The following is a 19,006-nucleotide window of genomic DNA, read 5'->3' on the forward strand; positions in this document are numbered from 1 at the left end:
TTTTTTTCTTTTTTCGAACGTTCGAGACCTACAAAGACAATACTACGTCTGAAAATGCTTAAGAGCCCAGGTAAGCAAGCAGTGGATCAAAACTTTTGAGTTCATAGATGAACCCGGGTCAGGATTGAGCTGAACCCCCTTCAGAAATTTTTTGACCCACTTTTTCTCTGAAGGGGGTTCAACTTTTCAAAATCCACTTTAATTACACTGTTATAATTGGTCGAATTTATGGAGAATAATATTTTTTTGCATATGCGGTGCATATGCACCGCATATGCGTATATATAAAAATTAACAAATTTTATATATAAGTAAAATAGCATATGCAAGGCATATGCGGCGCGTATGCATATATATATAAAAATTAACAAATTTTATATATATAAATAAAATAGCATATGCGATGCATATGCGGCGCGTATGCATATATATATAAAAATTAACAAATTTTATATATATAAATAAAATAACATATGCGAGGTATATGCGAGGCATATGCGGCGCGTATGCCCCGCATATGCGAATATAAATAAAAATTTAATAAAAATTTTAAAATTAAATTTTTATATATAATTTATAGTAAATTATTAAATTTTTTTACAAAAATATATATATTTATACTTAATATAATTTATAAATTTTTTACTTTTTAAATTTATATTATTGGGAATATTTTATTAATTATTTTAATTTTGTTTTTATTTAATAATATATTAAAAAAACAATTAAAAATACAAATAAATTTTAAAATTATTTATTATTTTAATAATATATATATAATTGATAAATAAAATATTTTATTAAATATATTATACTTTAAAATATATTTTAAATTTTTTATTTTTTAAATTTAACTTATATTTTGGTATAAAAATTTAATTTTACTTATTTTATTTAATTTTTACATTTATTTTTGCATATGCATTGCATATGCAAAATTTATATATTTTATTTATTATTTATTATTTTTATTACCCAATTGGGCGGACCCATTGGACCCACTTTATCTGGCCAACCGGAGCAAAAGCCCTGAAGGGGGTTCAACTTTTAGCGAAAGTGGGTCTAATTATCTCTGAAGGGGGTTCAGCTCAATCCTGACCCGGGTTCATCTAATGCCTCAAACTTTTGGGGGTCGATGTTGAAGTCTATTTCAGGCCTTGGGGGCACGTGATACCCCTCCAAGCGAGTTTCGAAGCAAGTGGTGGCTTACTGTCTGAAGTTGTGGGACCAAAGCAGCCCCCAATCAGAGAAGAGATGGCGGAAGAAAAGCTTGGGTCAAAAAATTCCGCCCCCCACCCACACACAAAGAAACAGTGTTAGTGCTTGGCGGCAAGTGGTCTGGACCTTCCAGTGTCAAACCACCAACAACATGGCGACTGCTTACTGTGGACTTGACAGTGTATAAGGTAACAAGCTCCCACCAAGCCTCTTGGGTCCCAATTATTACTCAATCTACAAGCATGATCACAGCAGCAATCAAGTCAAAATAAGCTTGTGTCCCTGTCTCGCGGATCAAGGAAGCCGTCTATCTAATCAGTTGATTTGATTGTCTTTGTTCTGGGATTTCCACCCCAGTTTCTCAAGCTCAAGATCGCTTCCAGGCCTGGCGAATTGCGCTTGGCATCATCCCCCACTGGGATCTCACTAAATCTTCAAGCCTGCTCCTTTCACTACCGAATTCTTTATCTACGCCCTCATTTTTTCATGCCCGTTCTACTCACGTCCTTTACTAGCGACCACAAATAAAAGCTGCTTATTTCTGTTCTACTATCCATGCATTCTTGCTTGAGTGTTTTCAGAATTTAACGGTTCCGTCCCGTGACTAGCTAGTCCAACAAGAAAACCCTCGTTTGAACGAGAACACCATCTCCCGCACGATTTCATCGCCGCCGAAACTATGCAAGGAATTACCTTTGCTGCTTTCCTCCTGGCAGCCGCCATGCCCGTGATCGTGAAGGTATTTCTCCGAGCCGGCAATAGCAAGTCCCTTATCTCCTCGCTGCCATCCTCCATCCATCGCTGCATCCGCTTCGTTCAGCTCCTTGCCGGTGGTGAGCAGCAGCAGCGTGGCGGCATCTACCCGTCCTCCCCGTTGCTCGGATGCAGCGGTGGCGATGGTGAGGCGCCGCAACGGGTGCAGCAGCGAGGCCGCCCTGTTCGGGCCGTTAGCTACAGCAACGATGAGTACGCGAGGACACTTAACGCTGACCATGACATATCTCCACCAACCAGCCTGGATGATCTCCTGCTCCGGAACATCAGGGGTAGCAGCAGACCTGCCAGCCGCAGTGGCAGTCGGCCCCCGAGTCGCAGCAACAGCAGGCCCCCGAGCCGGAGTAACAGTAGGCCTCCTAGCCGCAACGGCAGCAGACCCCCCAGCCTCGGCAGCATGTCACCGCTGTACGCTACGTCGACGCTCCCCGCGAAACCGACCCGTCGCCCCTTTCTTCGCAAGTCGAGCTACGACTCTACCCACAGCACGTACTCCGTCTCCTCACCATCCGCAGTGACCAGTAGTACAAGCGCAGTATTTGAAAGCTTCGCCATTGGTCTCGGTGGTGCTTGCGACTATGCCCCTCCCTCGGCCAGCGACTACTCCCCGCGAGGCCGTGGCCGCACTCAATCGTGGAACGTGACTATGGACGCTTTTTCTAACAGCAACAGCAGCAGCACATCCCCGAACAGCCTGACCATTCTTGAGGTGAGGGATGGTATCGTCTGCCAGCGGGAGGTTGAAGGCGAGACGGGCTCCGAAGGCGACATGGGCGCTGGTGGGGGCGCGGGCCTAGGCGAGACAGCGGACCTCGTAGACCTAGCGGCGGCGTGGGCGTCCTCGCGCGGCGTCGACACCAACGTCGGACTCGAACACTTTGAGGCTCGGTCCATGCTGGGTCGCGCCATCCGCAAGTTCAAAGCCAAATCACGGCGGCTGAAGCAGATGGGCGCGCGCGAGCAAGTGGTGCGCGAGGCCCGCGAGAACTGGGCTCGGCGCTCGCTCGAGTTCGATGGCGATGAGTGGGCCGCAACCGTTGCTGCTGCTGCTGCTGCAGCTGCCGACGCCGCCGTCGTAACCACCAACACAATCAGCCCGAGGAGCTCCATCTCGTCTGAGACGGCTCCGCCTACGACTGTCTACCACGCCAGTGTCCCCGACGCCGCCGACCCGACCGTCCTCGAGGCGGTGGTTGAGGTTCCCCACCTCGAGAAGACACCGATTTTGCGCCCGGCCGAGTCCATGGACAGCCTTGCCCGCGACATCGCTGCCATCTCCGCCGAGAGCGAGCTCCCCCACTCCCCGGTCGAATCGCTGGCGGCTTCTACGGTCAGGCCCGTCTCCCGTGGTAAGGCAGCTGGCAAGAGCGCAGCGGTTGGGAGGCGCCTGAGCATCTCGATCCGCGCCTTCAAGAAACGAAGCAGCAGTGCGCCTGAGAACCGCAAGAGGGCCGGTTCGGGCGGCAGTGATTTGACTACTATCAGCAGACGGCGGACCATGATGTCCTGGGGCAGGGCCAAGTAAAGGCTGTGGTGCGACTTTTTGCACTGACCAAAACATCCCACATACTTACTATTAGACTCATCTCGGCTTGTGACGGGCTGCCATCTGATAATACGAATGGTTCCAACTTGCTCATCAAACCAAACAGTCAGATATGAGTCCCTTTCTACAGCGGACGGCATAAGTTCACATGTTATCGACCGATGCAGCACCATTGCACGGTGTTCTCTGCAATCCACCAGTGGAGTAGTCTGAACCCAGATTGTTTGATATCAGTCCAACTTGTTGCCATTGGGTGCAATGATATAATCATATCTCTTTTCGTTAGCGGCTTCACATTCCTTTTTTTGCGACTTGGATTTCCTCGTGATATCTACCAAAATATACTTTTCACATCTTTCTCTACTCTTCAGCATGGCATGGCATGGCGTTTCAACCAAAAAAATAAAATAAAGGAGGATAGTAGTTAGTTTTAGCTCTAGTACACATGTTCTCTAACATAGGATAAAAGATTTAAACTCAAATACGAAGTTAAGAATTAGTCTACTTCTAGTCTGATTCCAAAAAAGTTGCAGGATGCCACTAGAACTAGTTCGAAAGTGACAACTTTTGATCGCCTGTGTTAAATCCACTTGGAGTAAATCCATTCGCTCAACGACTTACCTTGTTACCAAGAAAAAAAAGTCGGCACCTTGCCCTCCAAATTCTGTTAACAGCGTAGCTGAGACCGAGGTAAGTTATTTTCTGGGCTTGCAGCCAAGACAGTGCAAGTGGATAGCCACTGGGATGATGGCAGTACCAAGTTGCCGGTCAACCGGCCGAATACCGACCTAGACCAAATTGCCGCCACCTACAGTACATATCGCCGAAATAACACTGCTTCAGCGAAGGGGTTCTCTCGCAAGCCCAACTATAGCCCAACCGGCTGTTGATCCATGAAAAAAAAGGACCGACAGACTCTTCTTCCCTCGCCGCCTCATGCTCAACTAGCCCAACGGCCCGTCGCTAAATGATCGACAAAGAGACCGAAAAAAAGTTCCCGGCCGAGACATTACGATCGATTTCCTCAACCAGGGAAGCCCGCCAAGGGAGATGGCCTCAGGAACCCGCGAGCGAGCTAAACAATCCTTCAAGGGCTGGGCGTTGGGAAAATACGAAAAAAAAGAGGTTTTACTACGAGTACGTGCTTTTACCATACATGGAAAGATGGTATTCGACAGCACCTGGCGGCAACCTGCCCAAGTAAGTATGCGCCCTTGTTATATCATGCCTGGTACTGTTGCAGCATCTCAGTCGGCGGTAGCTTGGCTTGCCTTGGCCAAAAGAGGTCACTGGGATCGCAATGACGGTTCTACGTCTTTCTTACGCCCTTTAGACAAGATCATTGCTTGGGTGGTGGAGATGAAATTTCGTTCCAGGGCAGAATTGTTCCATTTCGCATCCCTTCCAATGACAGGATTCATCGGTTGCCCCTTCGCTGAGTGATCGCGAGAGCCTTGGCATAAACATAGGTGGTGTGCTACATCGTGATCGAGGTTCGCATTCGAGGAACTGATTGGCTCGCATCGCACCGCACATGTTTTCCCCCCTCCCTGCAAACGAAGCTCAAACTTCTCTGTCGCAATAAAAACGAATTGGCGTCGGGAAAAAAGTTTGGCCACTAGTTTTTTTTCCTTGGCTGCTGCAAGACCTCGTAAACAGATTCCCAGCGCCCCTTTTTGCCTAGCAATTCCAAGTAGGGTATATTCGGTCAAGTCTTCTTTTTTTAGCCCAAGTGGTGGGGGCAAAAAGAAAAAACAAAGACTCGCCGTGGGCTCCCTTCACAGAAGCAAAGATAAGGACTGGCTGATTTTCATGCACAAGCTTTTTACGAGTTCATCATCTGCAGACTGGGGTAGAGTCACGAACAGTAATGTAGGTAGAGGTAGGTAGGTAGGCAGGTAGGTAGGTAAGGTATGCTTCGGAAATACGCACCACACCTTGGCGACCCAAAATGTGTATGCGGCTGAAGCTGCAGGCTTACCCCGTACCACGGTGATTCGTGTGATGGATGCGATTCAAGGGGAAAGGCATGAAACCATGAAGACAACACAGCAGCATTGATTTTTCCGGAGAAAGGAGTTCTTGAGTTGGCACAGAGGCCGCAAAATTAAATGTACAGCACGGTAGAGAGTAAAACAGAATGGTACTCTAGGAAATTGAAACTGTTCAGTTCACGATGATGTGATACTACTGTTAGTGATAGGTAGCTACTCCAAGTAAAGGTACCCATGTGATTTATGCGCGCACAGGCACCCTTTCCAATGTCGAGCTAAACCAAATACAGAGAAAGCGGGTAGGGACAAGCTTAGCCTTTCAACAACCAAAAGTAAAAGGTTCCACCTGAGGTAATAAAAGCATCAAAATCCACCCTTGAATCGGCCCCGGCTCCTGCCATTTTAGGGTACAGTGAATTTTAGGAACTGGTGGAGATATTTTACGGGGTAACCGAGTATTTGCGCCTGCCAACACACCAAAAAAGAAGGGTAGCTCTGACTTGTGCCGGTACAGGGTCCCCCGGGGTTCGTGCCGCGGACGTTGTACCTGTAGTGGATTTTCTTGCAAATCATCTTGAGCTCATCACGACTTATTTTCGTAGGCGGAACAGAATTCTCAAGTAAGCACTTTCTTTTTTTGGGCTCAAGCCAAAAGACCTCTTCACCCAGACAGTGGAGATTGATGGCGGTTTCTTTGTCTGTGTGGCTACCTATCGAGAACCCTGACCTCATCGGCTTTAGTGCAGGATGAATGGAGCTATGAGGCGCCAAGTCTCGTAAGTTCTTCTGCTCTGACCACCAAAAATGGAAGAAACAAAAAAGAATAATAATAATAACGAATTTGGTTGGTGGAGGATGCCTGCTAGAAAACTTGTCGTGTCACTGGGCAGCCCATTGCTTGATGCGATTCAGTCAGATTAGATTCAATGCCATTGTTTCTTTTTCTTTGTTCCTGCGTATTGCGTGGGATTCCCTACGAGCTGCGATAGGAGAAATACCTAGGTACCTAGGTATGTAATACGTGATTAATCAAATGCTTAACCTGGCTTACTCGAGCAGGTGCGCTACAGTGAGTTGCTTTGCGCATCTGCAGATCCACACAGTGGGTCTTTGGGGGTTCAATCAGCCAACCACAGCATGAGCGCAAACCCTGAAGTCCCCTCAGGTCGCAACGCAAGTCATACGTGCGGTCTGAAATCATGACAAAACAAAGAGATAATATTACTGACGGCGGCAGGATTGGATCATACTGTATTGTGCGGCGTAGTATGTGGAAATCCCCGTCACATTTTAATTTCTTTTTCTTTGGTCTTCTTGTTCTTTTTGTCCTTTGCCTTTGTCCTGAAATTGGAAAGATCCACCGTGGCTGGTGAAGAATACTCAGGTATAGCCAGCCTTTTGGCGTTGCAGTAGTGCAAGGGAAAGAGCTCAGCAGTGTTGCAAAATGTTAGGTAACTACCTAGGTAAGGTAGGTACCTAAGCTACCTCAAAATCAGATCTTCAGCTGACTGCAATGGAAGGTAAGAGTTTTCTCTGCAGACTACTGTTCTTACTTGCATTACAGACCTAAAGTCCGATGTAGATACCTTAGGTACTCTTCTTTCCGAAAGGCTGGGTGGGATGCGCTTGTACTGCAGGTAACATTCTGCAGGTAACATTCCATTCGGACAAAAAAAAAAGAGCTCTTTTTCACGGCCAGCCCTACACTAGGGGCCACTACCACACTACAAAGCTTTATCTGACCTACGTAGTCTGCACCTGCCCGCCATGACACTGCAAGCTCATCATGCAGGGGTGCAAACCATCAACACTCAAAAGTTGTAAATAAGCTGTGTGCACTGTCGGCCTGACCGGCGCATGCTCAAACCTCTCACTGGACTGAGTCCATCAAAACTATCACTATCCATCGCTCGTTTGTACCCGTCTATCAGGCTGCCATGTTGGCTATCACAGTCATTCTCAGCCTCTCGGCCGACTGACCTGACGCCGTCACTCGTTTGTTAGATACTCGTTTCTTCGTTTGTCTTATTTTATTCCTTTTGTTCTTTTCCTCCTTCGGTAATATAACCCAGTCAGATCGGAACTCCGTTTAGGGTGCAACTGGTCCTTCAAAGCAGCCCTGCCCCAACAGGTTGACCCACTAGGTGCTTGGCAGGTGTCTCGTCTCCGCAATATGTACCAGGGTTGTGTCCGCTGAACTACCAATGCACAGCGCCCTCCCCTGTTGTTGACTGCATTATTTGAGACGAGGAGCGTGGGAGACGGAGTGGCTAGAGGATGCAGATAAGAGCTGCTTGTCAGAGTTTAAACCTCCTCTCTTTTTGTGTCTGTCCAGATACAAATTTCCTTTGACATCCTCTCTACCTTGTCCAGCGCGGCTCTGCATCTACTCAAAGACGTATGTTTCTTTTTCTTCTTTCTCTCTTACACCCTGCCAGTCTTTATCGGCGAAATTCCACAAACAGAAGTTAGCCTTGCCACGACGAGTACCAATACTTCATTTCCCATGCAGCACTAACACGCCGACGAAGCTGCACTTTCTACCTGATTTACCCCTGTTGATTGGTACCAAGACGCCAAGGCGAACAAGCAAAAGACAGTCAACGGCCACTCACGAGGAAGAATACTACTTCCCCTTGCAGACAGGTCTTGGGGTACTGCTTGGCATCACAACTACACGAGCCCGGGCTGTCGGTAGCAAAACGCCAGCCGACAACCCTTTGCGCCGACTTCACCAGGGAGGCTCTGCTCAGCCCTTTCTTGGTATTGGGCTAAAACTTAAAGGTTCCCATTTCCAGGTTCACACCGCTTCTGGAGCCTTTCTAGTTTGACCGTGCTACTTCGACTTGTTCGTTTTTTTTTATTACACCACTTTCGTTCATCCAGCTAGGTTGCTGTTGAGCTTCAGGCTCACGCACCGTTACATTCGCTGAAGTATCATTCTTCTCGGGATCATTTTGGATACTCATCATCTACATTCGCTTACTTTCTTTGTGGGGGTGTGATTACATCAACTTTTATCCACGTATCACCACTATTCACTCGCTTGAGGCGGTGGAACAAATCTATTCATCGACTATCATCAGTATACCCAGCCAACAAAGACACAATGCCTTCATCAACCGCTTCAGTCTTCACAGTCTCGCTGCTGGCTACAATAGCCACAGCCTCACCCTTTGCTGAGCAACAGCCGGCCGCCCGCCTGAACACTCGCGACATGGCAAGACCAAAGTTCAGCAACGTCCCCTACGGCCAGCAGCTGAAATCTTGCGTCCAGCCCAACATGATTGCTCTGACGTTTGACGACGGACCGGGCATGTACACCTCCCACGTGCTTGACCTACTTGAGAAGGCCGGCAACCTCAAGGCGACCTTCTTCCTTAACGGCAAAAACGGCCAGAACGGCATGGAAATCACGGCCGTGTCATCGGTAGTGAAGCAAATGATGAACGCCGGTCACCAGGTGGGAAGCCACTCGTACAGCCACAAGAACTTTGACCAGATCTCTGCGGACGAGCAGGCACAGGAACTGTTGCGCAACGAGGATGCCTTTGTCAACCTCATTGGTGTGGTTCCAACCTATTTCCGTCCTCCGTACACTGCCTGTGGAGCCACCTGTTTGGCGACTGCCGGCAATCTGGCCTACCATGTTGTAAGTCTTTTTTTTTTTTTTTTTTTTTTTTAAAGTCCTTTTCCTTTTGTCGTTTTCATTTTGTCTTCACATTTTGCCCCCACAAGAAGTGCCATGGCTTGTTGGTGTTGCAACGCCCCAGCAATAAAGCTACTCAATCATTTACATCTGAAACGGGATTAAATGAGCTGCATTGCCAAAAAAGGAAAAGAAGAAGGAGAAAAGAAACAAAATAAAAAAGGGGTCCAAAAGAAACAAGACGACAAGACCCGCCAATTAGAAACCCAGTTTGCTAACTCCATATCCCTGTCACCCACCAGACCGACTACGACCTCGACACCAAGGACTATGAGGGAAACCTAGAGGCGTCCAAGAACAGGTTCCAGGATGGCATGTCTCAGGCGCCCAAGTCGTGGGTAGTGCTCTCGCACGACATCCACGAGCTGACTGCCAACACCTTCACGCCCTTCATGATCGACACGGCCAAGGCTAAGGGCTACAAGTTCGTCACCATCGGCGAGTGCATGGGCGATCCCAAGGAGAATTGGTACCGCGACCCTACCACCGGCCGCGCCGTCGCCGCCCTCGGCAGCAGCAACAACGTCAAGCCACACGCACCAGATAGCAGCTCGGTCGCCTCCACGACAGGTGCCAGCACCACGGCCGGTAGCATGTCGTCCTCGAGGGCGACGTCCACACCGTCGGCTGTTGGGACGGGCAACAACAGCAGCGCAAATTCAAACGCCTCGAGCACGAACTCTGCGGGCAGCCCGTCGTCGACAACCGCCGCTCCTTCCAATGAAGGCGCAGCTAGCCGGATGGGCTTTGGCAGCCTTTTAGCTTCTGTCGTCTGCGGAGCCACCCTATTCGCTGTCTTGATGTGATGAACAAAAGGAAACCGCATCAAAGAGCAAAGAAACTCAAAAAAACCTCGAAAAAAAAATATATAAACCTTGATGGCTAGAAAAGGTGTTCTTGTTTTTCTCTTTCTTGGACAAACTTCTCTTTGGATATAACCCTTTTTTCTTTTCTTCATCGCAGCTGGTTAGAAAGATGAGCCGGCCTTTTTAATGCTATTCGGCGCTTTGGAGATCGTGCTTCCCCATATTGCTCGGCACTCGGCGCGTCGAAGGACGATGAAATGCCAAGACCACATAAGGACCGGGGGGTGTCTTGGGGTGACCTTCAAGGATGGTTGAGCTGGATATTGGAACGTGCGCAATTGATACCCGGGGATTTCGGTTTCTTTTTCTTGTATACTTTTTTCGTTTTTGGAACGGGTGACAGTAAAGCGCAGCGAGTTTTGATAGCGAGGAGATGAGGTTTAGAACTCTCTCTCTTGCTCTGTTTGTCTCTCCTGCTTCTGCCGGAGCTATTCTTTGTTACTTCGTTTGTCGTTTTTTGCTTTTCTTATATAGATAGAGTGTCCCTCAGTGGGGACGAGATTTTTAACTCTTCAGCCATCATTCTATCGTTCGAGGTCGCTTACTTGATGGTTTTGTGTGGGAACCCTTGCATGCGACGGCGCAAGATGTGATGATGAAGAGAGCATGGGCGAAAGAGGGCAACGAAGCCCCTCACGTCGGAACATCCTCCTCCCAGGGTGGCATACTCGTGTCATCTCAGGTTTGGACAGGCGTTGGATTTGAGTTGAGTCGCGTCGTCGAACCGGGTAAATCCTCGTCCATCATATGGTCCTCGGCGCAGTCGTACAGGGAGAAGCCCAGGAAGCAAGGACAGAAAGAGGTTGTTCCATGATCTAGGCTGAAATACCTACCCTAAGCTCAACCAACAAGCAGCAACAGCGATTGGCAAAGCGGTTCTTATATTGGACAAAGGCAAAGTAAGAGCCGCCACAATAAATCTCGTGTTTCCTCGGTTGCTTGTTCACTGGGCTAGGCTCGGCCTCGAATCAACCCATTTGCTCTGGGCACAGTTTCGCAATCAATGCGCACAGATTGAAACCCAACATACGAGCTGAAGAACACGAGATAGTTCCCTGCTTCTTTATTTTTGGGTGCTTGAGCGTTCTTGACTGAACTTCTGGGTGTTTTTTTCTTTCTTTTCTTCTTCTTTGTTTCTTTCTTTGCAGGTACATTAGCAGGACTCGTTTCAAACCCTCCAACCTCGCCCGCTATGTCTTCCAGACCGGCTTCCTCTTCTCCAGGAACGCCGCCATGCCCTCCCTCGCATCGCCTCCCCTGGCGTGCAGCGCCATGACCTCCCCGGCCCACCGCAGCGCGTCCTCGAGCCCGTCCCCCTTCTCGCGCATGCCGACCTGCGTCCAGTACGCCCACTTGGCCAGCGCCCTGGGCTGGGCCGCCTGCGCCGCCATGCTATCCACGACGGACGCCAGGCGGTCTTCGAACGCCGCCCCGTCCTCGCCCGGCACGACCTCGACGGCGCCGACGCTGGCCAGCTCCGCGGCGGAGACGGCCTCGCCCGTGTACAGCATGCGCTGCACGAGGCCCGGCGGCAGGCGGCGGGCGAGGGCGACGGCGGGCGACGTGCAGGGCAGGCCCAGGGCGGCGCCGGGGAGCTGGAAGGCGGAGCGGGCTGAGGCGATGGTCACGTCGGCAGCAAGGGCAAGCTGGCAGCCGGCGGCGGTGGCGAGGCCGTCGACGGCGGCGACGATGGGGACGGGGCTGTGGCGGAGAAGGGTCATGAGCTCCGCGCAGAGCGAGAATGTCTTGTCGACCTCGGCTGGACCCAGCGACGCCAGCTCGCCCAGGTCGTGCCCTGAGCTGAACACCTTGCCGGCCGTGGAGGGCCGGAGCACCATGACCGACGGGAGGCTGCTGCTGTTCCAGTCTGCGGTGCGGACGAGCCAGCTGTGTGGATGGTCAGAGTCCTTGTCCGCGGCGGTTTGGAGGGTTTTGAGAAAGGAGGGTTGGAAGGGCGGTAGGGAGAGTGGTTGGCTTGTCTTGGGCGGGGTGAGATGCGCCGTCAATTGAGAGTGGAGGGATTGCAGCGTTGCCAGGCTGAGGGCATTGCGGCGGGCTGGGTTGTCGATGAGAAGGTACGCTGCCTTGGGTGGAAGCTTGGGGAGATGCATCTTGATGTTTGTGGTCATTGTTTTGACCGAGGTATATACTGTTTGTGTTTGTGGTGATGGCCGTCGCCCTTGCCCAACAATCGGTTTCGTGCTTTGATTGAAGGTTGAAACGAGCTATGAGCGATGCTTGCCAGGTTTTTGTGCTTGGAAAATGTCGCTTTCCAGGCAAATTACATTGCAGCAGTTTGTTAAGCTGAAATACAGTGTTATTGTTGGTTTTATGAATAATTTAAGACCAATTACAGTGTTGGAATTGACGGATGAACTGAGCCTGCTTGACATGCTCGGCGGCCATCTCCCAAGACCCCTTGCGCCAGCACATGGAAAGCTTAGGTTATCTCCTAGCCCCCGCTACGCTTTAAATTCTAACATGCATTACTTCTAACAGATCCTAGCATCTTCAAGCAACTGTGCACAGTTAAGTTGAGTTTCTGTCAACACAGCAGACATCATCACATCTATTGACTACCAATATAGCAATGGATTTAAAATAAAATCTGGCCCTGAACTGGGCACCAGTATAAAGAAAAGAAAAAGGGGGTATATATCAACCATTATATCACTGTCATATCAACCATGATCAGGTCTTACTGATCGTCTGTAGCCTGCAACGCGTTTTAGGTCTATTCTGACGACCTCCCATCAAGCTCAGATGTACCAGCGTAGTGGAACCATATCCAAGAATTCAAAGTTGATCTTAGATGGCCCTCTTCTCATCGACACCTCCTCCAGATGTAGTAGTCTGGACGTGATCGCTGTGCCTATCCTCCTTGTAGAAGGGCTCGAGCTTGGCATTCCTGTTGAAAAGCACCCAGCGCTTGAACCACCAGGGCAAAACCTTGGTGCACTGGTAGTTGACAAACTTGGCGGTTGGCGACCCGAAGACGTAGTCGAGCTCCTCGAGCGTGCGCTGTTTAGTCTCAGGCACCCAGAGAAATATCATGATAAGTGCGAGCACGTTGAGACCAGCGTAGAAGCCAAAGACACCAACGACCTTGAACCTGTCGAGCAGGAAGGGGAAGGTAATGTCTAATTTTTGTACATATATCAATCAGCTTCCAAAACTTCAAAGAATGCGTCTATGGAGGAGACTTACTGAGGATAGCAGCCCAGAAGAGGCAAGTGGCGACGGCAAACCCCATTCCAACCTCTCTGTGCGACAGCGGGAACACCTCGGCACTGTATGTAAAAGGCACGGGGCCCTCACCAGGCGAATAGAATGCGCAGAAAAGGAAGACAAACAGGGCGACCAACCCAAGGCGCGTCTTTGCCTGGGGTCCATCGGGATCGATAAGAGTACAGAGACCGGCGGCCAGGAGCGTCCAGGTCATCTGGGGGAAGGTGAACAGGAGAAGCGAGCGGCGACCAAACTGAAGGAAATCCAAAGTCAGTATAATTGGCACGGGTAGAGCTCTTGCTTGCCAAAAAGTCAGTTCAGGGTGCATCCCAAGATACAAGTTCATACCGTATCAATAGTCCAGAAAGCAGGGAACGCAAACAACCAGTTGGTCAGACCAAAACCAAGAGAACCAAGTAGAGCATCGTAGCGACCAAAACCCTTAAAAATGATGCCTGTTAGTCCTGCAATACATACAAGGGTGCTTTTTTCTCGAAATATTCGTGTAGGGCTACACTTACAGCATCCTCAAAGACAGTCGTGGAATAGAAAGCAATGATGTTGATACCGCACATCTGCTGAGCCAACATGACGGTGAAAGCAGCCAGCGTCGCACGGCGCACGCGGGGAATGGTAAAGAGTTCGACGAAGCGAGTGGCAAACGTGCTCCTGCCTATGACTTCGTTCTCAAGCACCAGCTGGGAGTGGATGTAGTAGATGTCGCGGGCTCCCTGGACCTTAGTGAAGCGCAGGCGCTGGATGGACTTCCAGGCATCAACGTAACGGTTTTTCTTCATGTACCATCGAGGACTCTATTTTTTCATGATAAAACGGTGAGTATGTTGTATCGGATGAAATTTTAAAATGTTGGGGTATTTTCGGTTCCAATAGGAAGCATGCCCAACTGGGAAGAAAAAAAGAAATGTACTGACCTCGGGGCACAGGTAAATCAACAGGAGAAGGGGAACAGCGGGAATAAAGGGGGCTCCCAGCATGAGCCTCCAGTTGATTCGGCTGTCAACACTGAAAACGGCAACGTTGAATATTGTTCCTATGCAAATTCCGAATGCGGTCCACATCTGCCATGACATAACCAGGGCTCCACGAATCGAGGCCGGTGAGTTTTCTGCAGCGTAGATAGGAACTGTTCCCAGAATGGTACATCAGCCAAAAGCTCATCTCTAATGTCGTCAAATAAGTCCGCCTTGAGACTTTGGAGACTCACCTGTAGAAGCCTTGATACCCATTCCAACACCCATGAGGAGACGGCAGATAAGTTGCTGTTCCCATGTGTGGCAGAAAGCGGAACCGATGACAGGCCAAAGACAAAAGTGCGCAGAAACAAAGATAACACCACGTCGACCAATCCAGTTGTTGACGGGATCAGAGAGCCAGCAACCAAGTAGGGCAGATCCTATGTAAGGACCGGCGTTCACCAGACCCAAGATGAGTCGTGAGCCTGTAGAGTCGTCGCCGATATGGTATTCTTCCTGCATGTAGACGTTGGCACCATTGATACCGGTCTGATCCCATCCCTGAACGGCTGCACCCATGGAGCAGGTGAAGATGGTCAGGAAGAGCTTCATGGGCATGCGCCACTTCTTCTCGACCTCAAGGCGCAAGGCCTCCCTCTCCTCAGCAGCCAGGGCATGCTCGCCGGGCAGGTTGTCGTAGTTGTCCGGGTCCTGGGCGATGAGAGCACCCTGCTTGAACACGGCCGTGTACTCAGTCAGACCCTTCTCTTGCGTGAAGGCCTCGACGTCGGCCATCAGGCGGTCGTAAGGGATGCCTGCAAGCGGGTTCTTGATGCGAGCCTCGACGTTACGGTTAAGCGCCTCTAGATCCGCATGGTCGATGTGTTTGGCGTCCAAGCCGGGTTCTGTCGAGGGCTTGCCATTGTTGGCCACCGCGCCCTTGTCTGAACCACTGGAGGAGTCACTGTTTGCTTGATCGTAAGTACATGGGTCCTATCTGATGTTTTTGGCCTTTTTTAATGACCAAGGAAACGAGAAGAGTAAGTAACTCACTTCCGATGAACCTGGGGTTGGATATCCTTGTTTGCGTCCGACATTGTTGCGACCAATAGCGCGATACCGGAATATCGACTGCGCAAATCTTTGCAACACTATGTATGTCACCAACCTACTTGGAGGATGGGGTGAGTTTTGGGGGAAGAAAGTTGAAGAACAAGCACGATTCAGGAAGCTGGACGCGCCTGCCTTTTAGTACTTTTCCTCGTACTCTGTCTATGGCTCCAAGTGAATGGATAGCATGGGTAAGGTAGGTAGGTACCTAGGTAGTTAGTTATAGTTGCCTTTTCATCCCGTTTCCCCCCCTCTCACTTCACACCCTTCCCCCGCTCGTCCTGCCCTGTCTTTTTCGTCTGCCGTATCACACAATCCTGCCCAGACCCCAGGAACCCCAACTTCTCGACACCAGCAACAAGAACGACGCCCTCCATGCGGGACAAGGGAGCAGAAATCCTACGAAAATGACAGACACAAAAAAAGGGAGTATCTCCACTCTTGGTGTCACCGTACCATACATAGTATCCTTCCCTGCGCTTGATCCTTTCCTAATTCAACTGGGATGCAAGCCAAGGCATCATCTAGTCTACTTTGTGACTTTGCATGCAATGTTACAGACGGCGTTTGTCCGAAAAAAAGAGTGGATAACTCTACCCCACAACCGAAACTCAAACCCCACCTTAGGCTTATTGGCTCTCCAGACTTCCCCAAGCTGGCTCGTTGGGTGGAGGAGCCCTGCCCGTTCTACCGTGCAAAGATTATAGTAGTCAACTGTTCGATCTTGCCACACCGATACGATACAACCAGTTTAGAACAATGCTATAACTGCTCTGGAAATCTCATCTTGCCATTATATTTGGCTGTATGAGTTAAACATATGATTATTGATAGATTCCTTATTGGTACGTGATAGAGACCTCTTTACCTCCCGCCTTTCTATGTCGGGTAGTAATTATGAGTCGTCAACATCGACGCGCAAACCTCCAAATAGTATAGCTCCCGGCCGGCAATTCTAATTTCTTGCCAAGCAAACCAATACCACCTGTGCAATCAACTTCATCGAGATTTTGACATAACCCTATAAGGACAACGGTCGGAACAGGAACCCGCAAGCTAAACGTACGTACTTTTCTTGAGTTTGCCTTCATGCCATGTCTTGTAATTCTAGACGCTGCGGCAAAAGAGACACAAAAAATTTCAACGAAGCGCGCGTGGGAAAAACAATATCCAACGCGCAGTCTCGGCTGACGTCATAAGCCGCATCGCAATCTACCATTGAACCACCACAAGTACCACATCGAAATTATTGCTGCGGGGGGCAACGTGCTGATTTGCTCCACTCCAGAAGGACGGCCGGGGGGAAGCCCGTCTCCTCGTTCGTTCAAAAGTTGCATGACACCACCCAGGTTCACGTTGGCGTCTCCAGGATCGTGACAAGTTTTGCCATGGAAAAACCAAAAAAACCGTCTGAGTAGATTGCATTGGTTCAAGGCTGTGCAAAGACTGAGACAGAGGGGTTCTCAGGCGTATTTCGATTCCAATTTTGAGCTGATTTATAGTTATTAGTTCCAACCCCGAGACTTCGTACTTCCATATCTGACCATGTACTTACCCGTACCTGACTTTGACTCGACCATGGGTCATGTCACCACTTAACACATACCTACCGTTTCGTTCGTATTCTAACCCCCATCAAACAAAAACCCGTTTTTGTCCTCTCTTGGATCTCGATTTTTCACAGCGTGGAGTCCTACAGGAAACTACTGTGTACAGTTTACTACGTACCTGAGATAGGGAGTGGGGTTGCGGGGGCTGTCTGACACAGTACAGTACCTAGTACAAGGTAGTAAGCAGATGTCGTCTTGGTCGTGTGATGAGAAAAATCACTGTCGAGGAATGGAAGAGGATACCATCCCCGGTTTTTTTTTCGAGATTCATCTTGGGGCGGTGAATCCTTTCTGCTTTGAGAGTAAATTTTCATTCACATTAGCAAACTCGAACAGACCAAATTTCACCAACAAACTTTACCAAGCATGGTGGTTGTTACGTGTGACAGTTGTATACTCGCAGCCGAGAAGCCTTTCCATGTAGCAAATAAAGGCACTTTGCGCAAGTTTACAAATGATGTATTACCGCAGAGGTAAGGCAAAACGCGGATAGAATGAAGTAAAAACATGTCAGCTCATTCCGGCCCGTCGGGATTTTTGTCTGTTACCATGGTATTTTTTTTCCTTTGTTTTATTTTATCCAACCCCAGCGATGGGAATGGAAGTCGGTAGGCATCCTTTGGCCCTTGGTACATCCTCATTGGCTGTCACTGCAGGTGCGCCGGACCACACTGGCGGCTCAAAAACTGGGACGTCGAAACATCTCCGCCGAAACCCCACAGTTTCCCAGTGCCGATAATCCGGGAAAGATGAGGAGTAAAACGGAAAGGCAAAAACAAAAGAGAAAACAGGAAGGGAACGAAACACCCAATCTGACCACAGATCAACAACCCGCGGAACTTGTCCCATGGGGAAGGAAACAAGTTATGGGGATTAAGATTGGCGACTCCCAAACAAATCTATACCTACATCGCTACAGTATTGTCTCACCACGCATGAGCATGCAGATGTGCACAAGGTGCAGTGGGAAAGAGGGGAAGTTTTGTTGATCAACGCTGTCTGTCGATCCTGTCGATTCCAGATTCGCAGGGTCCAAAAAAATCCCCAACTTGCCCCCAAGAGCCCAGAGTTTACTAGCAAAAGACAAGCATGACAAGTTTTTGACAAGAAAAGACCCTTTTTGCTTGCCTGCAACAATGGGAGAGAAGCTTCACGCCGAGCGAATCAATGGTCGGAACAAGCACAGCCAATCCGACAAGCAAAAAGCTCGAACCGAACAAGAGGCGCAAATCACCTCTTGTCCCCTCGTGGAAGTTTTTGCTAGCGATCAATAAAAAAATAAAAAATAAAAATAAATAATGCCGGCTAAAAGCAGGGAATTCAGCTTGCCACATCAATTTTGCTGTCCTTTTCCATAGAGCTTTTCTCAGTTTCTCAGTTGTATTACTTGCTATAGTAAATGTTTGAACTTGGTTCTTGTACTTTTTAACGTGGTAATTCAATTGTTTTTTCCATTCTGTTCCTGTCCTTACCCAAACTTTCCAAGGATCTACAAAAGCTGGGGAATATTGGTTCCCCGGGTGCCAAAGGATTCAATACCTTGCACAACAAAGGCGAAGCTTTGATAAGATGCGCCCACCGAACTTGGATCGTTGGTAAATCTGCAAAAAAAAAAAAAAAAAAAAAAAAAAAAAAAAAAAAAAAAAAAGATCGCCCGCGAGCACGCCATTTTTCTCTCGGTCAGCCATATGGAATTTTAAAACCGGCTTTCGGCAGGAAGACGTCACTTGGCGCCATGCACACCAAGTGATACGGATTATGACTTGTGGGTCTCGCCCTACTTACTTACTAAGTACTACCCCTAGAACTGGGGTATCAACATTGCTATTGAGTTCCTTTTCCTTATTCGGTTTCCCTCTTTGTAGAGGTCTCACTGCATATATGCTTGGCTTGCATTCCCTACTCGTACCAGTTGGTGGCCCAAAGCAAGTGAGCATACTGTAATGTGAAACGACCTATGATTGCAGCGCTGCACCC

General features: G+C 49.0%; 4 protein-coding genes across 4 annotated transcripts; 2 read left to right on the forward strand and 2 right to left on the reverse strand.

Moving 5' to 3' along the window:
* Nucleotides 1-1,897: 1,897 nt before the first annotated feature.
* On the forward strand, nt 1,898-3,517 carry PgNI_07356 (uncharacterized protein; the record flags this gene model as incomplete). The annotated part of the gene is made up of 1 exon (XM_031127369.1): nt 1,898-3,517. The coding sequence occupies one exon, from the start codon at nt 1,898-1,900 to the stop codon at nt 3,515-3,517; it is 1,620 nt and encodes a 539-aa protein (XP_030980888.1).
* A 4,854-nt stretch (nt 3,518-8,371) lies between these two features.
* Nucleotides 8,372-10,934, forward strand: PgNI_07357 (uncharacterized protein). Its single transcript, XM_031127370.1, has 2 exons — nt 8,372-9,184; nt 9,484-10,934. The coding sequence occupies exons 1-2, from the start codon at nt 8,642-8,644 to the stop codon at nt 10,045-10,047; spliced, it is 1,107 nt and encodes a 368-aa protein (XP_030980889.1). The 5' UTR covers nt 8,372-8,641; the 3' UTR covers nt 10,048-10,934.
* Nucleotides 10,935-11,297: 363 nt separating this feature from the next.
* On the reverse strand, nt 11,298-12,236 carry PgNI_07358 (uncharacterized protein; the record flags this gene model as incomplete). Its single annotated transcript, XM_031127371.1, has 1 exon — nt 11,298-12,236. The coding sequence occupies one exon, from the start codon at nt 12,234-12,236 to the stop codon at nt 11,298-11,300; it is 939 nt and encodes a 312-aa protein (XP_030980896.1).
* Nucleotides 12,237-12,658: 422 nt separating this feature from the next.
* Nucleotides 12,659-15,561, reverse strand: PgNI_07359 (uncharacterized protein). Its single transcript, XM_031127372.1, has 7 exons — nt 15,363-15,561; nt 14,561-15,273; nt 14,268-14,479; nt 13,857-14,147; nt 13,684-13,776; nt 13,315-13,588; nt 12,659-13,247 (listed from the first exon to the last, which is right to left on the reverse strand). The coding sequence occupies exons 1-7, from the start codon at nt 15,404-15,406 to the stop codon at nt 12,916-12,918; spliced, it is 1,959 nt and encodes a 652-aa protein (XP_030980897.1). The 5' UTR covers nt 15,407-15,561; the 3' UTR covers nt 12,659-12,915.
* Nucleotides 15,562-19,006: the final 3,445 nt, after the last annotated feature.

This window comes from Pyricularia grisea (assembly GCF_004355905.1).
Source record: "Pyricularia grisea strain NI907 chromosome Unknown Pyricularia_grisea_NI907_Scaffold_4, whole genome shotgun sequence".
Classification (NCBI taxonomy): domain Eukaryota; kingdom Fungi; phylum Ascomycota; class Sordariomycetes; order Magnaporthales; family Pyriculariaceae; genus Pyricularia; species Pyricularia grisea.